The following is a 22942-nucleotide window of genomic DNA, read 5'->3' as shown; positions in this document are numbered from 1 at the left end:
TGGTGTTCTAATTGGTAAATGTCGGTGCGTTACTTACGGAAAATTTGAAAATTCGATGTTCCAGGTAAAAAAAAAAAAAAAAACAGATAAATTACCCCCCCCCCCTACTCCAACTTGGTGTGCATTCCTTTTCTTATTTTATTTCTTTTTCAGCTAATTTTAAATTTTCTGCCCAAAAAGTGCTATAATGTATTTTTGAAAATTAGAAAATTCTATGTCCTGGAAAAAAAAAAATCCCCTCCCCCCAACGTAGTTTGCTTGGTGAAGCCGTCGTTTATGCTACAGCATGCATACGCGTAGCATAAACGGAAGCTGCAAAATGGTGGAAAGAAGTTCGTGGGTTCAGGGGTAAATACCATGCGAACGGTAAATTTGCCCCAAGTTTGACTATCAGAGTCGTTGTCAGCGACCTCAATTACCTATAAAAAAACAAATTAGAGTGGTCGGTGTTCTGTAGTAGCGTATCTGGATATTTACCTTTTTTTTTCTTGCTTAAAAAAAATAGCATTAATACAGTAAGTTAGGTAAACTGACTTTTTCGTTTAAAAATGGAATTATTTATTAACTTTTTTTTTTTCAAATTTTTTTTTAATAAATATTTTGTGTTTTATATACATAAAGTACAATTGTTGAATGTTACTGTTTTGATTATATTCGTTTGGGGGGGGCACAATTAAAAAATTAAGAAAGATTAAAATGAAGCGAAATTTAAGTTTCCGTTCCATTTTTATAACAACCGTAAAACAGTGCATACTCAGCAAGTTTTATCGTAATTTATAAGCATATTGAAACACCAAATAAACATTTTATTTATTTTTTTGCATAATTAATGATAGAAGTATTTTTCTGTTTATTTTCTTAACATCTGTTAAAAAAAAAAAAATAATTTGTACATTCTCTTGAAAAAAAGAATCAAACTTTTCTCTACTTTCACATGTGTTCCATTTTAACAAACTGAGCCACAGCAACGCGTGGCCGGGTACAGCTAGTTATTTTTATATAATGGCTTAAATTAAATTTTAAATTGTAACAGTTGAGTATCATTGTTTAATTGTGCTCTGAACCGAAATATTCACTTCAAATGCATACCTATCTTATCAAATAACCTACTATTGATTTTACATGTTGGGCCCTTCTGCTTCTCAAATGCACTTGTGATGTTAGGCTGTATAAGGATGTTAATTTTGGTAAAAATCAGACTGTTCCTTTATTGGATTTTTCTTTATTTTTTTCGATTTTCAATATATATCAGAGGCATTCCGATACAAAATCGATCAAAGAACACTCAGAGACACAAAGTACATTTGTGTAAAAAATTTTCAAAATCGGCCCAGTCATTTCGGAGTTCATAGGGACCCCCCCCTCGACACACACAAAGTACTTTTTAAATAGATAGATAGAGAAGAGATATATTTTATTTCAGTCTGAAGTGGAATGGGGACATAAATGGATGGGAACATTCAATGCTGCCAAGACTAAACTTCTTTTGTTTAATAATTATGAGAAACCTTCTCAACCGCTGATAGCCATGGCTAATGATACACTACCTGAAAATTCTTTGTTCAAACTTCTCAGCTTAACGTTCACAGGAACTATGCATTAGAACAAGCACATTGAGGGCATTGCCAAAGCCGTGAAGAAGGTGGGCTCTCTCTATCATGCTAGAAAGTTACTTATGCTTAAGAGTATCCTGTACGTCTACAAGGCCACCATTCGCCCATGTATGGAGTATTGTTGCCACATTTGGGCTGGTGCATTTGCTACTAATCTCTCGCTCAAAAAAGAATCGGCAACCTCATAGATCCCGCTCTGTCAACCAGACTCCAAACTTTGTCCCATCGACAAAATGTTGCATCCCTCCGCCTGTTTTACAAGTATTTTATTGGAAAGTGTTTCGACAAACTCCAAGCCCTTGTACTCCCTCAGCATAAATACCCCCTAACCCCCTAATCCTAATCTGACAAGCAGCAAGGTCACACCTGTACACAGATGCTGGGAGGCCTTCTACTCTAATAATTTCTTCTCTTGAACTGTTAGACTTTAGAATTCCATGGCCCCTGCTTCCCTGATTGTACTGACATGCAGAAGTTCAAGTGTAATTTAAACAGACATACTACTGCCTACATAGTATCCCTGCAAATTATGTTCCAAGTAGTAGCCCCTGTAATTGGCTGCAATTGGATGTTGCCCAGGATTAAATGAGGATCTACGAATGTTTCACATTTTCAACTGGAGTGAAAAAGCAGTAAAAAAATTATTCTAGTAAAAGTCTAATGCATATCAACTAAAAAATCATCTTCGTTCTAATTCTAATGAGTGCAGCAGAAACGGTTATTTTTTTTCATCTCATTTCATATCGTCTTTCTGTCCTTTTCCACAATGAACTGTTTATGCAAGTCTAATTATTTACAAAATGTAGTTTGGTATAAAGTAACCTCAAATATTTTTACATGTTTCAAGAAAAACAAGCCAAGCATGCGGACTCCCCCTCCACGAGTGAAAAATTTACTTTCACCATGACTAATGTTTGTGCAAAATTAAAAACTCCAAGGCATGGTTATTGAGAAAAGTGTGAACAAATGAATAGATGAACGATTTGGGGGCAATCTGACCCCTATAATAGCCCTATGGGGGCAACCAGAATTATTCTGGAAAATTCGTTCTGGCACAAATTTATTTTCACCATGACTATTGTTTGTGCAAAATTCAAAGTGTGGTTATTGAGAAAAGTGAACAAACAAATGGCCGAACTGATGAACAGGAGTCAATTACTAGGTCCAATCCTTTCTTTGTCAGGGTACAAAAAAAAAGATCGTCTTCTGTAAATCACTGTCAACCTCTGGAACATTTAGAGCTTACCTCCTCTCTATCATCAATAAAATAAAAACGTAAATAGTTACCTGAATCCGTCGTTCTTTCTGTGTGAGTCGTTCATTTCTTTTCTGTAAAAGAACTAACTCTGTCTTGACATGATTGTAATTGTCGACGTTACTTTCACCATTTGTGTTCGTGGAATGTTTCATGGGGTTCTTTGCTTTGTCTTTTTGTCTCAATTCCTGATAATGAAAAAAAAGTCAGTCACTTTTACATGTGTAGTGTTCCTTAAAAAAAAAAAACTGCACCATAATTGAGATAGTTTACATCGATCAAAACTTTGTGAAAATAACACTCAAGATGAGAACAGTAGTATGAAGAATCCAAATAATATGAATACTCAATCATCATCTAAAATTGCCATTAAATGATAGGGAAGCAGGATGCTGAAATTTGAGTGTATGCATGTAAAAAAAAAACACTCTACTGTGGAAAATAATATAATTATACAAATAAAATGAATGTGGAATGAAACACATTTTCTTTTTGGGTGCTTGCCATTTTATTTATTTATCTATAAGAACACTGGGGATAGCCTTACTAAAAAAAGATAAATATATCATAGATGAACGTTCTAAATATCTTGGTGGTAGGCCGAAACAATTGTAAAAATAAATTGAAAATAAAATAAAATGATTTATTGGTGAATTTGTAATTTTGTTTCCTGCATTTAAAATAGTTTCTACAATATGAAATATTTATATCTTTTGTCCGACACTATTAAGCTATTGAAAAAAAAATTCTGTTATATATTTATATATTAGCAGGGAAATCCGATGCTGCCTGGGACAAAATCAGGATCTACGAATGTTCCACATTTCCAGTACTTTTATTGCTATCAAAATCGGTGAAATCGTCCAATTTTAAATCAAATCAATTGATTGCCAGCTCTAGTCGAGGATCCACAACAGTGCATCAGGTGAAAACTTCACATGCCTCCCCACAATGACTTAGTCCACAATACATTGCAGTCTACATTGCATTGTAGGGAATCTACTTTTGATTTGATAAAATTATTTTATACAATGGTTTGAATTAAAGTTTAAAATTCAAAAGTTAAGTATCATTCACAACAATTCAAACTTTGTAACGAAACGATTTTAATTTGAAATAATATGATTCTGTTTGGCTTTTGTCAATACTGAGGAGATCATGTTTGGCTTTCAAAAACTGTTATTTTAAATATTTGGTCAGGTTTTATTTGTAGGAGAAAATGTCTTCATGCCAGGTTGTCCTGACAAACCTTTGTACAGAGAGACCTTAGATATTCAAGGATCCTATCTTGTAAGTCATTCAAATTCTCTGTGTGTATGAGAATGTATGGCATCAGTTTCTCTGTGCACCATGTAGTTGCTGTTCAATGCGTTTATCATCTTTTCAGCCATGATGAAGGAAAACCCTGAAGATGGGGAATGAGAGAAGGATCTCATCCCATCATTATCGAGTTGATATCTGTTTCTTCTTGTGTTGACAAAAAAGCAAGAAGTTTGCCAGAGGGTCACTGATTGGCCCACAGTATAACAACTCTCTGTGCACAGAAACTAATTTGTTATTCCTACAAATCCTCCAAGAAACTCATTAGTTTTCATGAAACATATTTGCATAATTTTTTCGAAGACAGCGATTGTAAAAGTATTTCAATTTCTATGAGATATTTAAGCATAAATGAATATAAAAAAAACTTTTTCAGTTCATTGTGTGACAACAGTCTCAAAAGCTAAAATACAATCATCCTTAACTTTTATCTGTCACAGCAATTAAAACTTGATAACTATCTCGACTTGAAATAAACATGGCTCCCTTCTTTGCAGTGATGCCATTGGGGAGAGAGAGAGAGAGAGAGAGAGAGAGAGAGAGAGAGAGAGAGAGAGAGAGAGAGAAACAAAAGTCATCCATAACCTGATTTCAAACAAAGAGAGACAAATTTCAAAGTAAAAAAATTTGTAATACTTGAATAAACATATTTTCAATTTGGTTTATCTATGATCAGTGAAGATTTGAGTAGTTACATATTTTTTTATTTTCATGAAGTGTTACAAAAAACATAACAGAAATAACCCAAAAATTAAGCACAAAGTCACTCAAAAATTGAGGAAGTTGGTCTACGGTCATCATTGTCACTGTACCTTTGCTTGTCTACACTAATGATAGCTAAAGTTCTCATTCACCACAATGCCGCAAATACACCAGGGGTCGTCCTACTTAAGATTCCCAAATCAAATCGTTTTTTTCTGAATCCAAAACCATGCTATTACTTTTATTAATATATTCTTGTACTATCCTTCAATGTTTATTAGAAGAGGCTGTGTAGTATCTGTTCTGTAGTTAGCATATTCCCAGGGATTACCTTTTCGTTGGGGGTAGTGCAGTATATGTTCGTTCGATATGATGCCATTCTCCTACGCATTATATCCTCTCTCTCTCTCTCTGTGGGAAGAAAGTGTTAGTGTAGCATCTGTTCTGTAATTACACCATCCTCCCAGGCATTACAGTTTCATTTGGGGAGTAGTGGTATGTTTGTTTGATATGATGCCACCCTCCTAGGCATTACACCATCTCTTTTTGTGAGAGGAAAGGGGTTAACTTAGTATTTGTTCTGTGATTAGAATACCATCCTCCCAGACATTACCTCCTCCTTTGGGAGATGGAGTAATGTAGTATATGTTTCTTCAACATAATACCATGCTAATAGGTATTTAAGGAATTCAACAATTTAAAATGATTTAGCAAAACATAATACAATGGATTTGAATGTGTTGTCTATGTTGAATCACTTCCCATAATGCCATGTCTATAACAAGGACAGACAATTCTGCCACAGTGTCATTAAGGGTAGATAACTCTCCTTCGATGTCTCTTGATAAGGTAGATAAGTTCAGGGTAAACTAAGAGTTATCTTCTTTTAGATGCAGAAATCTTTTTAGATGAAATATGGTAGATTGGTAACCTTTTAAAGCAACGCATTTCAGATTAAAATATTATGTGCCATGTCAAAATTATAACTTCCAAGAATTATGAAAAATAATCCAGTAGAAAAATAATTACAATTTAAAATAGAATCTATCAAATTATCCAGTTTTATCTTATTTTTTTTATGTGGAAGGGTTGTGTGACCAATTCAGTATGACAAACAAGGGAGATAACACTTTACTTACATTGACTTAAATTAAGGATCCGCCGTTTTTGAACACATTTTCAAAGAAGGTAATTGTGGATGATTTTTTTTGTTAAAAATAAATCTAGCATATCTATTGGACCGCTTTTCGTCATTTTTGGAATTTATACTAATTTTGACATGAAAAATAAATACATAACAATGTTTTCACCTGAAATGCGTTGGTTTAAAAAATTACCAATTCACACAAACATCGAAATATGAATTCTAACACTGAGCAAGTGCAAATGATTATCCTTCCATTGTGCAAATTCTGTAAATTAATAAAACTCTTAGAACTTTTGGAACCTTGTCATGTTACTTTCAATTATGCATGTGTGGTTTTCCACTAAAAAAAAAACAACAAAAAATAAAGCACAAAAACAAAAAAAGAAACAATGAACGTACCCGTGTGGTCATGTTGAGGTTATTGCTGTTGTCAATTTTGTCATTTTGCCGTGCAAACAACCAGAAAGTGATGCACCCAGATTGGAAAAAAGCCAGGTGCTCTTCTGTGAGTGGATGGAAGGTGAAAATTTTCGAATGGTTAAAAACCGGATTTAGTGTCCCTATTATAGTGTCCGTTTCAACAAACATGGTGTTCGGCTCGATGCGATATCGGATGCGTAAACCTTTGCAGAAACGTTCTTTATAAACCGTCATATCTTTTAACGTTACCTTAAAAAAAAAAAAAAAAAAAAAACTACAGTAAGTGAACGCTTATTTATACACTGGTTTTTGGTGTCAAACAGGAAACCCAAACTGAACTTGAATGTGAGTTCATATAAAAGTACTCGTGACTCATTGGGTCACAACCATTACTGCAATTCATTCTATTTAGATTTCATTAAAAAATTTATAAACTATAACATATTTGTTAAAATATTCTTCTTGCATAACTTTAAAAAATGTCTGTTTAATTCAATATTATTATTATTATCATTATTATTATTATTATTATTATTATTTCATAGTAGTATCAACTTTTGGATATTTTTAGTTGGATTTTTTTCCTAGAATAGCAAGTCAATTTCTTTTGACTTTAGACATTCAATCTGTACCTTAAAACTTTCGCCATTCCTAACAGGCAAGCAGTTTGCAAAATTGGAAAAGATATTATCTCGTCAATCTGATTAAGCCATTTATGGTGGCTTTTTGTTATGGTTCCAAGCATTCCAATTACAATGGGAATAACCTTGATTTTTTTTTTTTACATTATTATTGTCTCCATCTCCATGTATAATATTTTGATTGCAGATTTTGGTTTGCAACAACAGATGTCATATACAAATTTATTATGCCTAGACTATTAGCCAGTATCTTATGTAACTTTAGAAGACATTTTAGACACATTTAGTCGTTATAATAAAATCCGACATTTCATCCTAGGAGCAACACCATCACAATCGCAGCATCTTTAGAGGAAATTGTTCCTATTTCCCCCCTAAATATTAATCCTCCTACTGCCCCCAGTCAAGACCAGGAGGAAATATACTCATTCTACAGATATTGTGCATGCACCCTTTGTAATTGGATCATAAACTGATAGGCATAACATAATCTTTCCATTTCCCAATCAAAAATAATAAATTCTCCCCTCTTAAATTCCGCTTATTCTCATTGACTGAGAGCTGACAATTCGATTATTCTGGAATCTACCTCTTAATATATAAACAAACGCTCCAGAACTTTTCAAATATAGTGGCACTTTCTACAAGAGGCAATTGTTTTAAAAAATAAACCAAATTCATACATAATAACCTAAACAGAAAATTAAATACTGATACCTTACACTTCCCTATGCACACATTAACAACACGCCACTACCCCTCCCCCCAAAAAAACAAACCCTCAAAAAAAAAAAATCTTACTCGTGATACTTCCCATGTGTTTATGCCTTTTATTAAGTTCCTACTTTATAATTTAGTTTCCAGGAGTTTTCTCGTTTTTCTTAGGTATACTTTTCCAATTTTTAAAAAAATTTCTGTTGATTTGATGTCTGCTTCTAGAACTTTCAAATATTTGTAGTTGTCATATTCACCTAGTGTATACATCTCCTCTTAGGTAATTTCATACTTTTCACTGCTTCTAGTTTTCCTCTTCTTATAACTAACAGCGCACACTTTTCCATTGAGAATTTCATTCGGATATCCTAGTTAAAGATTCTGGTTGTGTTTATCAGCGTTTCTATTTCCTTTTTGTTTCTTGTGAAAAGTTTCAGTCCATATACATTAGGTGGTTCATTCTTTCATCTGTATTAGTAAACTTGTATCTGGCTTGGCATTTCCTTAGTATATTGTTAAAAGGCATCATGTCTGTGTCGCCTGTAGTTTGGGTGACAATAAGTCTCTACAGATTTCTAGTACTCTCTACCTCTTTCAATCTTTTACAAACGACTTTGCATTATCGCAACAGCTACTTACCATTGATTTCTTCACTAGAATTTGAGTGGCAATAAGCCTCCTCAAGGTCCCAATCCTCTCTGTACTGTTTCAGTAGAGGTCTGGTTAGTGCTGTCTCTCCTCGGTTTTTCCATCCTCCTTCACCTTTCCCAAGTATTTCTTATGATATCAGCTGAGACTAATGCCTTTTTTTTATGTTTTATTGTTTTAATCCATTTATTTATTTGCTATTTTATTTTATTATTAATTTATTTAATTTTTAAAATATATAAGGTGACGTGTGGTAGTTTCAGTTGCATTGATTTCTTTTATTTCTGTTGCAGTCTCCTTGAAACTGGTTAGTGTTTATAGTTCATGTGCGTTGGTTGTCAAATTCAATGTTTTTTGTTGTTAAGATTTCAACTGTTTTTATTGTTGCCATTTGCTCTAGAGTCTTGGTCTTCTGTTTGATTCCAATTTCCCTTCGTCTTTTTTCCAGGTTTTTGGGGACTGTTCCTAGTGCTCTCACAATTACTGGCATTACTTTCTTCATGTTCCATATTACTTTCGGTTTTCTGGCAACGGGGCTACTATCAGGGGCATAAGCTACAGGAGTACTATGTGGAGAGTTGGGCAGTAAGATGTTAGTTCACGTTATACTTGAACTTCTGCATGTCAGTACAGTTGAAGAAGCAGGAACCCGTAAGAGAATTCCAAAGTCTAGCGGTTCTGGGGTAGAAAGTACCTGAGTAGAAGGCTCTCTTACATCTAGGGATCTCAATTGTGAAGGAGTGGGATTTTGCTGCTTGTCGAGTTTGTCGGGGGTATTTACGTCAAGGGGGTACAAGTGCTTGCAGTTCGTCGGAGCATTCACCGTTAAAGTACTTGTAGAACAGGCAGAGGGATGCTACATTTCGTCGATGGGACAGAGGCTGAAGCATAGATGACAGTTCAGAACCTATCTGGTTGGTGACTATTTTGAACCCTGTCCAGCAGTGAGAGATTAGTGGCAGATGCACCAGCCCAAATATGACAACAATACTCCATACATTGGAGAATGGTGGCCTTATAGAGGTACAGGATACTTTCGGGCATTAGTAGTTTTCTAGCACGGTAGAGAGAACCTACCTTTTTTGCAGCAGTCATGGCAATGCTCTCAATGTAATTGTTCCAACTCATGATTCGTGTGAATGTTAGGCCGAGGAGTTTAAAATTATTTATTTCTATTTTTTATTATTATTAATTATTATTATTAGCAGCAGCAAAAATATATGACCAGAAGGTGCATATTTTTGGTAGTATATATGATGAACAAACATGTAATATATTGCCTTTCCAAATGAAGGAGGTAATGGTTTCAGTACAGGAGAATAGATATTACTACCCCCCCCCCCCAAGAAAAAAGTGAGTGGTGAAAGGTCATCAGTCTGAAACAGTATAATAAACTGAATTGTGCATCCAAATATAGTAAAAGTATAGTCTTAACTTTGGACAGATGCCAAATCTTCATCACTATTATATATAGAAATAAAGAGACTCGTTATTTTGTCATTTAAATTGTGGTATGTGTAAATTAGATGGCCGCACTAAAAAAAAAAGAAAAGAGTTAGACTTTTTAAAAAATTGTCACAGAGTTTTTTTAAGAAATATTAGAGTGGTTGAATCATCATGAAAGAGAGCAATAAAAAGATGCAATTAACCGAACAATGATTGACTTGTTATATTAAACCAATTAAAACAGAAACATTTGTCACATACAACTCAATCCCAGAATTAAAATATACTTTAGCAGCATGCTGGTTTACATGATTCTTTGTGAGATATAGAAATGAAATTTGTGACTAAAAATTAACATATGCAAGCACAAAGCGTTTCTGGTGTGACCTAATTTTATGGACCTGTTATATCTGTATGCTATTTTGTTGAAAGCGGATGAAATGAAATAACCCATTCTATTAGGCATTTTGGAAGATATCCCATATCACAACCACAGTGTTGGCTTTAGTAGTGTGGATCTTAACGCAATTCTCTCAGAGTATTCCATGTATACGTTGGACAGTACTGATAACAATTCTATGGTTAGATCTTCCAGTCTAGTTTGTACACATCTCCATAAATTATCAATTGGGATGCAATTAACCCCTTAAGTAATCCAATTTACCAAATTTCCGCAACTAACGATTACGACGACATTGTCCCATTGACCACTGTACGCTTATTAACCCTTATCCTCGAGTGACCACTGGGCCTTGATAAGTCGTGACTCCTTTGTAAAAAAAAAAAAAAAAAAAAAAATTTGCGTTCTTTCATTGAAATATTTGAAGTTAACTTATTCCGTACTATGGTCAAAATCTCATCAGTGAATATTTTTTGTGAACGAACTTACTATATCTAGACTCACCATTTGGTTGGAATGAATAGGAGCAATGCCGATTGTGTTATTAATAGGGCGATGACAACAGCATATTCTTTTCGTTGTTTTGACTCTCGAGTGTATATCCGACACAGTTAATCAACCGAGAACCACATCACTCTATATAAAAGCATATAAGATATCAACGAATACACACTCGAGAGTCAAAACAATGAAAAGAATATGCTGTTGTCCTAGCCCTAGTTATTAAACGTGCAAATAAAGAAAATTGTGTTATTTATATCTGCATAATTTTGTTAATTTTTATTGTATACTTTTCAATAACGTCCTTTTCTTATATTTTATTTCAATAAATCGTTTAAAAATACAAATAGAACAAAAAAATGCGAAGTATAGTGGATAAAGTACTTGTTAAAATTCAGTTCCCGCTTTTAATTCTTTGGCTTTTTTTTTTTTAATTATTTGTCTTTTACCCTTTCGCTTCCTTACCTTAAAATGGAAGGCATGGCCTAACAGTTCCCTCGGATCCTCTACAAATGTGTCTTCTGCTGTGTTTCCCCGAACAGAGCACGGAGCCACATTCACTGTGATGAAACCTTCTTCTGTACCTTTGTAGTCCGCGATAATGATACGGTCCTCAAATTCAAGACAATAGGATAACGACTGAAGGAAGACATTAGCAGTACCAACCAAAGTGTCTTCTGATGCCTCCCAGAATGGGTCATCCTCTTTGGGGATCTGAGAAACATCTTCTCCATCTTGGTATTTTTGGTAGAGTTCCTATTATAAAAAGCAGAAAAAGAAATAATGAATGATGAAAAAAATTGCGATAAATATTGTACGTTAGTTAGTAATTATTTAAGGACATATGTTCGCAGATTCTTGTTAAGTTAGGCAGGATGTAAGGATCGGTAACAGGTCAACCTTTGAAGTTGTTTTCTAGGAACAATAGCTAGGAATGTGATGTCGCACGAGATACACTCACTTACATTTCATTCTATCCCAACTTGGAAACAAGATGCAAACAAAATGATGCGTGTAGCAACTGTGATATCAGACTCTCACAATAACAGCAGCAGCAGCAGCGACATCTCGTGGTTTATGTATTTGAATCTGTGCTTGACTCATAAACTCAGTGCTGATTGTTGCAAGCATCCAATTTCCCTTTCCCACTTGCCCAATCAGAGGTCATCTCTCAGGCAAGCTGGGCATATGAGAGTTGATAAAAGCTAATAGCTATTTTCTCTTCCCTTGGCCAGGACACAGTACCAACAAAAACTCCATGTGGCTTGAACCAACCCCCAAACTTCTCTCTTGGGGTGTAACAGAAGTCCCCGGGCCTTTGGCCCTGGGTTCGATTTTGAGAAGGAGATATATAATCTGGCATGGCTACTTCAATTCCAGAACTGTCTACCCTCGGAGAAGATCACTGCGGAAACCATAAACATTAGGAGGTAGAAAATCCCGGGTATGATTTGAACTTATACTAATTATAAGCGTATGAAAATATGGTTATAAATGACACTACTTATAAAATGTTTTGTTTCTGAATTTTTGAGATGATGATTGATTATTCGTATTATTTTGATTCTTCTGACTACTATTCTCATCTTGAGTGTCATTTTCACAACATCTCAGATGTATTTTGTCAAACTCAAGAATCTTTCTGTCAAACTCGGGAATCTGCACAAAATTTTGAATGAAACCTTTTATTTAACCCACGAGGGTAGCATGCTATCATTCTGTCAGCCATGACCGGGTAGAAATCTTAAGTAATTTGCAATTGTATTCTTAGGATCCAAACAATACAAATCCTGATCTCAAAAATTCAGTACCAAAATAAGTACTGACTGTATTGTACTGAAGCGGCATTCAGCCTAGGTGGTTTCCTGCAAAGGAGGAAGTTTCATGGGAGTATGAAATTCACAAGCAGTCCCCAGTTGCATATATATCCCGGTTAGGGAAGATGATGACTTTGGTTTTTTAATTTCTTGCAAAGAGGTGTTGACGTCCTCCTACATACAGCGCCTGGTATTCCTCAATGGTCATTCATCTGGTACTGACCAGGTTCAATGTTGCTTAACTTTAGTGATCCAATGAAAACCAGCATCTCAACATGATTATAAGAGACAAAAATACTGAAAAACCTTGAAGATGAATGTACCTGTAACAGAACAAAGATGTCACATGCCAAGAATCATATGAATTGATCATTAGTTTTATTTTTAACTAATAAAATCAAATTTTATGAGTCAGTAAAATAGAGCTGCCTACCATTGTCATCTTGAAAAAAACAAAAAACAAAAAAAAACAAAGGTAGATAACTCTACAACAACTTACGAGATCAGCTTTGTAATGCTAATAATTTCACATCAATCGCTTAAAATCTTTTAAAAATGATTTTCTATATAAAAGAATACTTGATTAGTTTATGTGATTTTTGGAACATGACGAGTACATACGTCATAAATTTTCTATTTATTTTTTCTTTAGGTTGAATTCTGCACTTGCACCCAAAATAATGTTTATGTACGTTACTCACCTGAATAAGATATCTCCGATTCATAAACCGGCCTCTTTCCCATAGCCAGGTATTTTCATTGAGCAAATCTTTCATCTTTACCATAACACTAAATAAAACAAAGCAAAATATGTTCAATAAAATATAGGATTAAAATTATTTGGCGACTTACATTATCACAATATTATTTTTATGATTATTATAAATGTAAAAAAGAAAAATTCAAATTAAAAAAAGTAAAATGTAAAAAGTCAAATAAATAAATGTGATATTATATAAAAAGAAAACAAAAACTTAACATGAAATCAAGAATATTAAAAGCAAAAAATAAGGAAAAAATCGTAAAAAAGTGCAAACTAAATTTTTAATAAAAGCTAAAGATTTAAAAATTGTGAACATCTGAAAAAATATGGAAACATTTTGAAACTGAAATGATTTTAAAATATTAAAGTTTGGTTGTTTTGTTTTATGGTATATCAACCATTTTTTTTTTTTTAATTATTTTTTTAAAAAGTTATTTAATGTCGAATCCAGTAATTTTAGAAAAAAGTCTTCAAGTATTTATTCATGGTGTTTAATTGTGTTACTTTAACTTATGACATATCAACTCTTTTTGAGTTCAATCATTTTAGCAGCAAGTTTATGCTTCAGTCCTCAAATATTTTTTTTTTTTACATGGAGGTCACCTCTTATCAAGGCCCAGAAGCCACTCGGAGATAAGGGTTATTTTGTGTATAGTAATCAATGGGATAGTGTTGCAGTATTCATCAGTATTGGAGATTTGATAAAGTGTCATTACTTAAGGGGGCGGGTCATCAGGAATTTGTTTATGTTGGACTTGAAGACATCCATGTTGAAGTCAGGAGGGAAACAGGCAAGCGGTAGAGAGTTCCACAGGTGTTCAGTTCTAAGAAAGAAGCTTTGCTCATGGAATCTAAGTTTTGATTTAGGCACAGACAAAGAGTGGGGAAAATTATTGACAGTGGTTTCAGCTAGACGGGTGTTTATCGTGAAAGATTGGTGAGGGGGGACCAGAGATTGGAGCCCAGACGAGCACCTGCCATGGAAATAATGATAAAACAAAGACAAGCTCGCAATGTCTCTTCTGTGGGAGAGAGGTTGCAGGGAAGAGAAAAGGGCATCCCCCACTAAACGACGAAGTATATTTTGTACTCTGTCAAAGCAGGATAGGTTGTTTTTAGCAGCTCCTGCCCAGATGTGGCAGCAGTATTCCATCCTTGGACGTACTTGGCTTTTATATAGATAGAGAATTGCATCAGTACTGAGATATCTTCTGCAGTGGTAGAAAGATCTCACCATTTTTCCAGCGACTTTGGCAATAGACTTGATGTACGTGTTCCATTTCAGATCAAGAGTAAAGGTCAAACCCAGAAGCTTGTCAAAACATAGGGCCTTCCCTAGACGAGAGTCATCCATTTCAACTGGTGCCAGATGGGGTCAGAGCGGAGTATGATGTAAAGATAGAAGCTTGGTTTTAGATGCATTAAAAGTAACCACACACCTCTTCTCCCACTGTACCACGCGCTCGAGATCAGAGGAGAGAGAATCAGAGAGAACTTTATCATTTACAGCCTTTGGTGTGTTCCCGTAGATGGTTGTGTCATCAGCATAGATGTCAACAAATGATTTAAGTATGTGTTTTGGGAGATCATTGATGTAGATCAGGAAAAGAGTTGGGCCCAGGATGGACCCCTGAGGGACTTCAGCATTAATACTGTGGGCCTCTGATTTTTGCCTATCAACCACTACTCTTATGAGCCTATCAGAGAGAAATGATTTAATGATTGAGAAAACATTTCCAGTTATACCATAGCTGGAAATCTTGTGAAGTAGGCCTTTATGCCATACCTTATCGAAGGCCTTTGATATGTCAAGAGCAATTGCTCTAGAAAGGAAACTTTTGTTGAGAGATTCGCTAATCCTATGAGATATAACTGTTAGCACATCTGCTGTAGATCTAGCAGAACGGAAACCATATTGCGTGTCACTAAGAAGGTTATTTCTGCTGAGGTGGTTGACTACTTCTCTGTTTAATATGGATTCCAGCAACTTACTCATGATACACAGGAGACTTATTGGTCTGTACTGAGAGGGAGATGACTTTTCACCTGAATTCTTATAGGGCATACTGATGAGGTTTTCCAGGGTGTTGGAAAGCACTTCTCCTTAAGGCAACGCTTAAATAGTTTTGTAAGTATGGGGGCAAGTTCTGGTTGGAGCTTTTTCAGCACTATAACTGGAATGCCATCAGGGCCAGTTGCTTTACTGGAATCAAGGTTCTTGATTAGCTTGGTGACCTCACGCACAGATATTTGTATATTGCATATCGTGTTGTCTGTTATAGGAGGAAATACAAGGATTTGATGGTCATTGTCGCATAGGATAGAATTAGTTGCAAAGTTCTTGGCAAATAGTCTGGCCTTGTCTGATGCTGATGAGATGACCTCAGGTCCATTGATGATAGTTGGGATAGAACGCACACTTCTGTTCAAGATCCTGTTTGCTATTTGCCAGAACTGGTGGGAAACAAGCCGCTGATCAGCTACTTTGGATTTAACAGACTAAGCATATAGCTCTCTTGCATTTTTTATTACTCTTTTACAGTGGTTGCTGGCGTTCATGAAAGCAGCTTTAGTTTCAGTGCATCTATTACGTTGGTAGCTATGGAAAAAGTAATTTCTGTGCGTGATGGCAGCAGCACATTCTAGGGAGAACCATGGCTGGCTGTTAGGTTTTTGTTGGAATTTTTTGGATGGTATGAATCGGTGTATGCCTACAATTAACCATTCGGTCAGGTCCGATACTATAGAGGACACATCCTTTTTAAACATGGAATGCAGAGGTAGATCAGATATGAATGTATGGAAGCTATCCCAGTCAGTCATAGAGTATCGATATACAGTACAGTGGAGAGGTACGTCTGAAAACTTATTACATTTCATCTTTATCTTAACTGATACAACGGAGTGGTCGGAGGATCCTAGAGGAGATAGAATGGAACATGAACATAGCTCAGGGGAAGTTGTGAGAAAAAGGTCTAGAAGGCTTGCATACTGACCGGTAGTATCGGGCACACGGGTGGGCTCGCAGAGAATCTGAGTGAGATCAAAGGCAATGCCAAAATCATGACAGAACCTCCCCTCATCATCTGTCTCATTTGAGTGGGTCAGCAATTCCACGTTATGGACATTGAAGTCACCGCAAATGTGGATGTTAGCCAAGAGATGTGCAGACAGGTTGTGGTCTATTTTCTTAGATATACTCTTAAAGATAGTAACTACGCTGTTATGGGGCCGATAGAGGGCAAATATAAATGCAGTAGTGTAAGCTAATGCAACCCAGAAGCACATATAAGGTAAATTAGGATCTTCTCTAGAGATATCCCTGCCATATGGGAAGCCATCTTTAATGTAGGCACATATTCCATGCCCATGGCAATCTTGGGGGTCAGATTTAGATGTTAAGTTAGAGTATCCTTTAATTATAAACTCATCTAGAGAAGTGGTCGGTCCTATTCCAGTTTCGCTTAGAAAGAATATATACAGTTTCATCTCCTGTAATTGGAACGTAGACCCCTGATGTTGGAGAAGGAGACATGGTAGTAGGGGTCTACGTTGAAGGATGGGGTTCTAGGTTTATTCATGTTTTTTTTTTCTGGAGATATTTCATGTTGAGGTTTTTGGATTTGTTGAACAGGTTGGCATACTTGGTTAGAGCAGGATAGAGAGGGAAAGTAAGAGAGAAAAGGACAGGAATTTTTTTTTTTTTTTTTAATTTTTAAAAAATTTTTCTTTTTTTCTTTTGTAGCACATGATATTGTAAAGCCGTAACAATTACCCACTAGTATGGCACCGAGAGACCCCACCAAAGACTACTGCATGGTCCAGAATCCATTCACCAAATGGCAGTACAACATCCCCAGTAGTTTGGCCCTGCTAATAGGACAGCACCCTTACTAGTGACATGGCTACAAGGATAGACATATTTATTCATGGCATTTGGTTTAGCTGTTTTGTAGGCGAAAATTGTTGTTTTTCGTTTTGCAGAACATGACTGAGTTTTGTAAAAGGGAAAGGAAAAAACAATACCAATGTTTGGTACTTTAAAGTCAAGAAGCCGATATCTTCAGACATCCTGATAAAAAAAATAAAAACAAACACAATTTATGTAGACTCTTCAAAGGCTAGCAATGACCAAGATCCTTCTGATTCTCTCCTCTGATCTTGAGAACGTGGTGCAATGGGGAAAAAGGTGGCTGTTTAATTTTAATGCATCGAAAATCAAGCTTCTCTCCTTTCATCATAATCGCTCTGATCCCCATCATGCCGCAACTGAAATGAATGGCTCTTGTCTTGGGGAAGCACTATGTCTTAACAAGATTCTAGGACTGCCTTTTACTCCTGATCTGAAATGAACACATACATCAAATCTGGTGCCAAGATCGCTGAAAAGATGGTTGGATCACTTTACTGGTCTAGAGGGTATCTCACTGCTTATGTAATCCTCTATCTGTATAAGACCCAGGTACGCTCTAAAATGGAATACTGTTGCTACATCTGGCCAGGAGCTGTTCGGCATGCTCTATCGAAACTGGCTTTGAAACCTAGTAGGTGATGCTCTTTTCTCTTCCCTGCAACCTCTTTCCCACAGAAGAGACATCGTATGTCTCTGCTCTATCGTTATTTTCATGGCAAGTACTACACCCAATATAAACTGTTTCCTGCACTCTCTATCTCTACTTAAATCTTAACGCAGATTCCATGAACAAAGTTTCTTTCCCACTGTTCTGCTTCCCAGTTGAATACAACATAGTAAACTTCGAATTCAATGTAAACAAGTTCTTGTTGAGTAGTTCCCATAAATAATCAAATTCCTGTCAATTTACACCATTAACGATTACTAAACTACCACCTTACATTCATTAACCCTTATCCTCGAGTGACCTTCTGGCCTTGATAAGTGTTAATTCCAAAGTAAAAAAAAAAAAACGTAAAAAAGATAAAAAGTTGTGAGTTACTTACTTTACAGATTTTCGCTCATCTATCCGACCGCAAACAGCCAAGGATGGCATAAGGACAACCTCAAAGGATTTGTGTTTATTCAACTCGTCAGAGATAGCATTCACTTCAGACACCATTGGCAAAATTTCGATGACTTTTTCTTGCGTTACTTGTTGTTCTGAAATCGAAATAAATTCAATAATTAAAAACAAACACACACACACACACACACATATACACACACACATTTAATTGAACAGCACGGATAATTCCTGTTCGTTTTTCTTGAAATCCGTTTTTTTCCATTTTGGAATGTTCTGTTCAAGTGTAAAAAAAAATTTGTCATAGTCGCGAACGTTTTGGAATTCCATGAGTCATCTTCAGCCGAGCAATGTATTAAAAAATTGCATTCGGTGAATTTATCCAAAAGTTGTCTAAAATCATTAAAAGCATTTAAGCATGCCCTCCCTCTCATATTGAGTGTGATTGATGGTCTGTTTGTTTATGTGAATGAGTAGGCTTTTATGATTGGGAGGCACAGGTTACAATGTGAGACGGCTAAAATGGCGGTGTTTAATATGTTTCTAAATTCGTTTTTGTGGGTGTCATATGCTACAAGGTTTTGGTAGATGGAGCTGTTAGGGAAAGACATGTTAGCTTGGGAAATGTAATTAATTTTACCTGCCTTGGGACGGGTATTCTTCTAGTTATATATAAGTAGCAGTACTTATTTAGAAAAAAACAAATGCCTCCAAACATAACAGAAATAGTTATTAAAAATGAATCTAAAGGATCAATTTAATCTCTTCTTTAAAAAACAATATTTCTAGTGATGCCCCCTCTCCTCCAAGTGTTAGGAAGAAATAAAAATAGAAAACAACAAAAAAATAAAAATAAATAAGTTTATCAGTAGAACAAAGGTATAGCAAGTTGTTCACCAAGGCACACAAAATAAAGCTGAAATAGGATTGTTAATCAAGGTATGGCAATGATTGGAATAAAGGAAGTCAATATGTTTAGAGTTAGTTTATGGTCAGTTTTAGGAGTGGCAGTGAGTTTTGCATCAATTTACAACAGTTAGGGACAATTTACAGACAGTCTTGAGTTTGCGACAGTTAAGGACATAGTACACAATGTTTGGTACTATTGAACACAGGTTGTGATTCAGAGCAGATCGAAATGAACTAATGTCAACTAATGAACACAACTTAGACAGACAACCAAGATGTGAATGTTAGATCAGAGAGCCGATGGTGTCACACACGTATCCAGAGCCCAACTAACATTCGCAGAATGCATTTCCTTTTCTTTTATTCTTGTAAACCTATGCACCTTCGCAGCAATTGCCAATGTGTGAGAGATAGCGGCACAGGCAGAACAAGAAGAGAAGATAGAATAAAGAAATCCACAGCACACAATGTTGGGGTTGGCAATCATTGTCGAGCGGGGTACCATCACACTGTAAGATATTGGCGTGGGTTCTTAACAGTTGGATGACTGTACCCCTTGTGAATAGATTCACTATAGTCTGTGCATGATATGTCTATTGGCTTTCCTGTGTGCGAAAGGACAGTTCAGTTTGTAGAGTTCTCTTCTCACATTCAGATAACTGGGGTTTTGAATCCTGGGTTTCAATGTGTGCTACTGAAGAGCTCAAAGGAGTTTTAATGTGACCGTATGTGGAAAAACGTCAGTTGTGAGCATCATGCTAAGCAAAGAACTAATCAACAGAGAGAAAGAATATCAAGTTCTAAATTTCTAGGAGTGCATTCTCCATTGGCTAGTCTAATTCAGTGTAGATAACTTGGGTATAATTTGCTGGAGAACTTCTGAATATTCTGAGCCACCAGAAGTATAAAAATAATTTAGAATCCCTGCTCTACTGACTTATGTTGAAAAAGAAAAGCGGAACGATATTGTTTCCTTTATTTCATACCTTTTGTAAGTCCATTAAGCATTGCAGCCGAGTATCCGCTGGCCTTGGCAATTTCCATTTGAGCAAATTCCCATGTCACATCACTGGGAAGGTTGGGATCCACTTCAGTTGCAAATGGATTGATAAACATGTAAAGGTGGTTGGATCCTAAAGGATTTTTGTAAAAAGAAACAAAAATAGATTAAAAACGCTGATACAAATACATAAGAATTGTACATTATTTTTGTATTAACACGTCTATCTGTATATTAATGTCTTCTGTCTTTGTATGTCGATATAAAATTCACACAAGCCCGTCCAGTTGCAGTTAGCCATCGTCACCATCCCTGCTGCTAAGTGGTTAATGACATGGACTGACAACCTGGATGTGCTACGTTTGAATTCAGTTCGTTTCACAGAAAGATTTCTGATTAGAAAAATATAAGGGAAATGAGTGCCAACAATGATCATTTGCTTCATACAAAATGAATAAATGATGCTCAACAACAAGCAGCAGCATATACATTTGCAACGTTGTCTTTACATTTTAACACAGATCCCACATTATATAGAAAAGTCTTGCAAAGAAACAAAAGAAAGAAATTCAACACAAGTTTTTTTTTTCAGTTGAAAGAAAAGGCATTTATTACCGGTCGTTTTTATAGCAAGCCACTTGACATATATTTTCCAAAACGTTTCAGATCCTAGGAGCAGGATTCAGTAATTAACAAAGCTGTTTGTACAATTGCTGAAGGAATATGAAAAGGCGAGTGTCTGTTATGATAAAATGTCTATAATGTATGCTTAACACTTTACTCATATGTTATATAAAATGATATATATAGAATGTAGAGCTTATTGGTTCTTGCTTTGTGCTGAGGAGATGCTCTTGTTGTGTAAAACTATAATAAATTAACTATTATACAATTATACACCAACATTGAATCTGAAACAATTGTACACAAGTTATTACTAATAAAAGACCTATATTTTTGAAAATGAGTAACTGTATCAGTGTCTGTCCCTTGTAACCTGGTACCTTAAGAAATATATATATATATATATATACACGAGGGGCGTGCAATAAGTAATGCCCCTGACCCACTTCCCAAAGCAGTAGAGCAACGAAACTTGGCACAGTTATTAGTTTTTCTCTACATAGGAACCACCCAGAGTTATGCATTTCTCCCATCGTTTGATGCAGCTCTGGAGACCGTTTTTGTAGAACACCCCAGGTTGGTCCTTCAACCATGACGTGACTTCAGAAATCAAGGCTGCATCATCTTGGAAATGCTTTCCTTTCAAAAACAACTTCATGGCTGGTAAGAGGTGAAAGTCAGAGGGTGCAAGGTCAGGAGAGTAGGGAGGATGGGGACTGGGCTTTGATCTCTGGATCATAGTGATGGACCCATATTTCATCCTGTGTAATCAGTCTTTTGAAAAACTTTCACTCATCTTCTTGGCACATCTCCAAATTCATCCTCGAGCACTCGACGCGTTCTCGCTTCTGGAATGGTGTGAGCAACCTGGGAATCCATCTGGCAGGCACCTTATGCATATGCAAACGGTCATGAATGATAGTTTCCACAGACCCTGTACTAATCTTGACATCTTCGGCTATTTGGCGAATAGTAATGTACCAATCTTCCAAAATGGTAGCCTCAACTTGACGGACAGATGCCTCATCAATGGCAGAAGGGGGCGACCATGTCTAGGATCTGTTTCCACAGACTTCCGACCATGTTTGAATTCATGATGCCAGCGTTTTACAAGGTCATATGATGGGGCATTATCACCATAAGTTTCTTTCATTTCATCAAAAGTCTCCTGTAGTGTGCATCCTTTTTAAATATAAAAACTGGATCACTGCTCGACATTCAACAGGTTCCATTTCACACCTGACTCAGTTTAAACACCTGTAAAACAGAAACCACAATTAGTTCAGAGCTGTAATTTACCACATAACCTGTAGAGATATAAATCATTGCACATGCAAAATTTCAGCTAGATCAGACAACTGGAAGTGGGTCAGGGGCATTATTTATTGCACGCCCCTCGTATATATATATATAACATTTTGATTGCAGAAAGTTCCCTCTGGAACAAAATACCGTAGGTTTGCAACTACATATACCACATACAAATTTATTATGACTAGAATATTAGCCACTATCTTATGTAACTTTAGAACGACATTTTAGATACATTTAGTCATTATAATAAAATCCTACATTTCATCCTAGGAGCAACATCGTCACAATCACAACATCTTTAGACAAAGTAGTTTCTATTTTTCCCTCTAAATAACAAGTCCTTACATTTTCCCCAGTCATCACCAGAAAAAAATATACACATTATAACTATATTGTCCTGGCACCCTTCGCAATTGGATTATACACTCATAGACATACAATTATCTTCTCATTTCCCAAATCGAAAATAATTTCTCCCTTCAAAATTACGGCAATTGTCATTAGCTGAGAGCTGAAAAATCGCTGATTCTGGATTACACACCTTATTACAAAACAAACGCATCTGACCATTACAAATATGGCGGCTCTCTCTACACAAAACAATCATTTTCTAAATATCAAACCAAATACAAAAATATTAACCGCTCATAATCAGAAATTTACGTATCACCATGCAACTACCCCCTATAAACAAACAAACCCTGAAACAAAAAACATAACATTTACGGA

At 35.7% G+C, this 22942-nt stretch overlaps 1 protein-coding gene across 1 annotated transcript in view; it reads right to left on the bottom strand.

The window, feature by feature from the left end:
* The window catches only part of LOC145277457 (kinesin-like protein KIF28), a 118531-nt gene that overhangs the window by 11859 nt on the left and 83730 nt on the right, over positions 1-22942 (bottom strand). Inside the window, exons 16-21 of the mRNA XM_080128820.1 lie at positions 20262-20408; positions 18347-18503; positions 13326-13413; positions 11273-11563; positions 6437-6706; positions 2901-3056 (exon numbers count right to left, since the gene is read on the bottom strand). Of these exons, the coding sequence (XP_079984946.1) occupies positions 2901-3056; positions 6437-6706; positions 11273-11563; positions 13326-13413; positions 18347-18503; positions 20262-20408 (1109 nt within the window). The remainder of the gene's footprint in view (positions 1-2900; positions 3057-6436; positions 6707-11272; positions 11564-13325; positions 13414-18346; positions 18504-20261; positions 20409-22942) is intronic.

The sequence above is a fragment of the Euprymna scolopes genome, chromosome 6 (genome assembly GCF_053919585.1).
Source record: "Euprymna scolopes isolate OS-2025 chromosome 6, ASM5391958v1, whole genome shotgun sequence".
Taxonomy (NCBI): Eukaryota; Metazoa; Mollusca; class Cephalopoda; order Sepiida; family Sepiolidae; genus Euprymna; species Euprymna scolopes.
Note: the sequence above shows the minus strand (reverse complement) of the source record. Positions and strands in the feature narration are given on the sequence as shown.